The sequence below is a fragment of the Oncorhynchus masou genome, unplaced genomic scaffold, assembly GCF_036934945.1.
Source record: "Oncorhynchus masou masou isolate Uvic2021 unplaced genomic scaffold, UVic_Omas_1.1 unplaced_scaffold_4752, whole genome shotgun sequence".
NCBI classification, from domain to species: domain Eukaryota; kingdom Metazoa; phylum Chordata; class Actinopteri; order Salmoniformes; family Salmonidae; genus Oncorhynchus; species Oncorhynchus masou.
Window position 1 is genome coordinate 1 of NW_027011147.1, and position 5,000 is coordinate 5,000.

The following is a 5,000-nucleotide window of genomic DNA, read 5'->3' on the forward strand; positions in this document are numbered from 1 at the left end:
ACCCTCTGTTCCTAGACCAGTTAACCCACTGTTCCTAGACCAGTTAACCCACTGTTCCTAGACCAGTTAACCCACTGTTCCTAGGCCAGTTAACCCACTGTTCCTAGACCAGTTAACCCACTGTTCCTAGACCAGTTAACCCTCTGTTCCTAGACCAGTTAACCCACTGTTCCTAGACCAGTTAACCCACTGTTCCTAGACCAGTTAACCCACTGTTCCTAGACCAGTTAACCCACTGTTCCTAGACCAGTTAACCCACTGTTCCTGAGACCAGTTAACCCACTGTTCCTAGACCAGTTAACCCACTAGACCAGTTAACCCACTGTTCCTAGACCAGTTAACCCGCTGTTCCTAGACCAGTTAACCCACTGTTCCTAGACCAGTTAACCCTCTGTTCCTAGACCAGTTAACCCGCTGTTCCTAGACCAGTTATACCCACTAGACCAGTTAACCCTCTGTTCCTAGACCAGTTAACCCACTGTTCCTAGACCAGTTAACCCTCTGTTCCTAGACCAGTTAACCCGCTGTTCCTAGACCAGTTAACCCGCTGTTCCTAGACCAGTTAACCCTCTGTTCCTAGACCAGTTAACCCGCTGTTCCTAGACCAGTTAACCCACTGTCTAGACCAGTTAACCCACTGTTCCTAGACCAGTTAACCCACTGTTCCTAGACCAGTTAACCCACTGTTCCTAGACCAGTTAACCCACTGTTCCTAGACCAGTTAACCCACTGTTCCTAGACCAGTTAACCCACTGTTCTAGACCAGTTAACCCACTGTTCCTAGACCAGTTAACCCACTGTTCCTAGACCAGTTAACCCCTGTTCCTAGACCAGTTAACCCGCTGTTCCTAGACCAGTTAACCCACTGTTCCTAGACCAGTTAACCCACTGTTCCTAGACCAGTTAACCCCACTGTTCCTAGACCAGTTAACCCCACTGTTCCTAGACCAGTTAACCCGCTGTTCCTAGACCAGTTAACCCACTGTTCCTAGACCAGTTAACCCTCTGTTCCTAGACCAGTTAACCCACTGTTCCTAGACCAGTTAACCCACTGTTCCTAGACCAGTTAACCCACTGTTCCTAGACCAGTTAACCCACTGTTCCTAGACCAGTTAACCCACTGTTCCTAGACCAGTTAACCCACTGTTCCTAGACCAGTTAACCCGCTGTTCCTAGACCAGTTAACCCACTGTTCCTAGACCAGTTAACCCACTGTTCCTAGACCAGTTAACCCACTGTTCCTAGACCAGTTAACCCACTGTTCCTAGACCAGTTAACCCACTGTTCCTAGACCAGTTAACCCACTGTTCCTAGACCAGTTAACCCACTGTTCCTAGACCAGTTAACCCTACTGTTCCTAGACCAGTTAACCCACTGTTCCTAGACCAGTTAACCCACTGTTCCTAGACCAGTTAACCCACTGTTCCTAGACCAGTTAACCCACTGTTCCTAGACCAGTTAACCCACTGTTCCTAGACCAGTTAACCCACTGTTCCTAGATAGTTAACCCACTGTTCCTAGACCAGCGGTTAACCGCTGTTCCTAGACCAGTTAACCCGCTGTTCATAGACCAGTTAACCCAGCTGTTCCTAGACCAGTTGCTCACTGTTCCTAGAACCAGTTGCCCACTGTTCCTAGAACCAGTTAACCACTGTTCCTAGACAGTCAACCCTCTGTTCCTAGACCAGTTAGCCCACTGTTCCTAGACCAGTTAACCCACCAGTTAACCCTCTGTTCCTAGACCAGTTAAACCACTGTTCCTAGACCAGTTAACCCTCATTCCTAGACCAGTTAACCCACTGTTCCTAGACCAGTTAACCACTGTTCCTAGACCAGTTATACACACTGTTCCTAGACCAGTTAACCCACTAGACCAGTTAACCACTGTTCCTAGACCAGTTATACCCACTAGGCCAGTTAACCCCTGTTCCTAGACCAGTTAACCACTGTTCCTAGACCAGTTAACCCACTAGACCAGTTAACCACTGTTCCTAGACCAGTTATACCCACTAGGCCAGTTAACCCACTGTTCCTAGACCAGTTAACCACTGTTCCTAGACCAGTTATACCCACTAGACCAGTTAACCCACTGTTCCTAGACCAGTTAACCCACTAGACCAGTTAACCCACTGTTCCTAGACCAGTTAACCCACTGTTCCTAGACCAGTTAACCCGCTATTCCTAGACCTGTTAACCCACTAGACCAGTTAACCACTGATCCTAGACCAGTTAACCCACTGTTCCTAGACCAGTTATACCCACTAGACCAGTTAACCACTGTTCCTAGACCAGTTAACCCACTGTTCCTAGACCAGTTAACCCACTGTTCCTAGACCAGTTATACCCACTAGACCAGTTAACTACTGTTCCTAGACCAGTTAACCCACTGTTCCTAGACCAGTTATACCCACTAGACCAGTTAACCCACTGTTCCTAGACCAGTTAACCCACTAGACCAGTTAACCACTGTTCCTAGACCAGTTATACCCACTAGGCCAGTTAACCCACTGTTCCTAGACCAGTTAACCACTGTTCCTAGACCAGTTAACCCACTAGACCAGTTAACCACTGTTCCTAGACCAGTTATACCCACTAGGCCAGTTAACCCACTGTTCCTAGACCAGTTAACCACTGTTCCTAGACCAGTTATACCCACTAGACCAGTTAACCCACTGTTCCTAGACCAGTTAACCCACTAGACCAGTTAACCACTGTTCCTAGACCAGTTAACCCACTGTTCCCCGGTAGGCCGTCATCGTAAATAAGAATTTGTTCTTAACTGATTTGCCGAGTTAAAAATAAAAATGAAACGATGAAACAGGCAAAACTGCTCTGAGATAAGCAGTCCTTCTCTGAAGCTTTGTGAATACGGACCCTGGTCCAGTTTACTCTATAATTAAGGTTACGTCCACAGTGAAACTTGAATACCACAGGACAATGGTGCAACACATGTTATCACCAGCAGTTTGGATTATAATATAAATAATATAAAAATAAAATAAATATATCCCATTTAGCAGACGCTTTTGTCCAAAGCGACTTACAAGTCGGCTGGAGCCACTTTTACATATGGGTGGCCCCAGCGGGAATCGAACCCACGACGCTTGGCGTTGCAAGCGCCATGCTCTACCGACTGAGCCACACAGGACCCCATTAATCAGAGCGGATGATTGGAGACGGTGTTACCGTCGAGATTTTTTAGAAGATCGACTCGCTATAAATCTATCAATCTTACGGAACGCAAATAATCTTTCTGAGTTTTGATTCTTGCGATAACTTCAGGACCAAATCGTTTTCCAACTGCTACTTGTAATCATACTATATATAATATTTTTTTGTAGATTGGATAAGAGAGAGCATCAGTATCAGGGGTTGTCGTTGCTGATGATTAAACCCATTATACAGGAACATTATATATTAGCCCTGCCGTGCCCGCCACACACACACACACACACACACACAGACACACAGACACGCACGCACACACACTTTATAGAACCAGCTTCCCATTGGCTACTTACTGTCCGACCTCATACAGCACCGGGGCAGGACACAGGAGATAATCGTTCTGCACAACGCTTGGCTTCCTGTCTGGAAAAGAGAATTGAATGAGCCCCCTTGTACACTACCTGACACACATACACACACACACAGAGAGACACACAGAGACATGACCCATTTTGAAAGATTTATAAAAGGCAGACATTTGTCATCAGGGAAAAAGGGGATGAGAGGGGTAGAGGAAGGGAGAAAGGAGTAGAGAGGAGTAGAGAGGAGTAGAGAGGATGAGAGGGGATGAGAGGGGTAGAGGAAAGGAGAGAGGAGTAGAGAGGATGAGAGGGATGAGAGGGGTAGAGGGAAGGGAGAGAGGAGTAGAGAAGGAGTAGAGAGGAGTAGGGGATGAGAGGGGAGAGGAGAGGAGGGAGGAGTAGAGAGGAGTAGAGGGGATGAGAGGGGATGAGAGGAGAGAGGAGTAGAGAGGAGTAGAGGGGATGAGAGGGGTAAAGGAAAGGAGAGAGGAGAGGAGAGGGGATGAGAGGGGATGAGAGGAGAGAGGAGTAGAGAGGAGTAGAGGGGATGAGAGGGATGAGAGGGGTAGAGGAAAGGAGAGATGAGTAGAGAGGAGTAGAGGGGATGAGAGGGGTAGAGGAAAGGAGAGAGGAGTAGAGAGGAGTAGAGGGGATGAGAGGGGATGAGAGGGGTAGAGGAGAGGAGAGAGGAGTAGAGAGGAGTAGAGGGGATGAGAGGGGATGAGAGGGGTAGAGGAAAGGAGAGAGGAGTAGATAGGAGTAGAGGGGATGAGAGGGGTAGAGGAAAGGAGAGAGGAGTAGAGAGGAGTAGAGGGGATGAGAGGGGTAGAGAGGAGTAGAGAGGAGTAGAGGGGATGAGAGGGGTAGAGAGGAGTAGAGAGGAGTAGAGGGGATGAGAGGGGTAGAAAGGGGAAGAAGAGAGGAGAGAGAGAAGGAGAATGGGAGAGGAGTGAGCGGTAGAGAGGGAGGAGGAAAAGGAGGAGGAGCAGCCATCTAGATTAGGAGGAGGAGCAGCCATCTAGATTAGGAGGAGGAGCAGCCATCTAGATTAGGAGGAGTAGCAGCCATCTAGATTAGGAGGAGTAGCAGCCATCTAGATTAGGAGGAGTAGCAGCCATCTAGATTAGGAGGAGTAGCAGCCATCTAGATTAGGAGGAGTAGCAGCCATCTGGATTAGGAGGAGTAGCAGCCATCTAGATTGGGAGGAGTAGCAGCCATCTAGATTAGAGGAGTAGCAGCCATCTAGATTAGGAGGAGTAGCAGCCATCTAGATTAGGAGGAGTAGCAGCCATCTAGATTAGGAGGAGTAGCAGCCATCTAGATTAGGAGGAGTAGCAGCCATCTAGATTAGGAGGAGTAGCAGCCATCTAGATTAGGAGGAGTAGCAGCCATCTAGATTAGGAGGAGTAGCAGCCATCTAGATTAGGAGGAGTAGCAGCCATCTAGATTAGGAGGAGGAGCAGCCATCTA

The 5,000-nt window shown here is 48.1% G+C and overlaps 1 protein-coding gene across 1 annotated transcript in view; it reads right to left on the reverse strand.

The window, feature by feature from the left end:
• Positions 1–3,481: 3,481 nt before the first annotated feature.
• LOC135535302 (anthrax toxin receptor 2-like) overlaps positions 3,482–5,000 on the reverse strand; it is a 19,444-nt gene continuing 17,925 nt past the window's right edge. Inside the window, exon 6 of the mRNA XM_064961966.1 lies at positions 3,482–3,591. Coding sequence (XP_064818038.1) covers positions 3,518–3,591 — 74 coding nt within the window. The 3' untranslated portion in view covers positions 3,482–3,517. The remainder of the gene's footprint in view (positions 3,592–5,000) is intronic.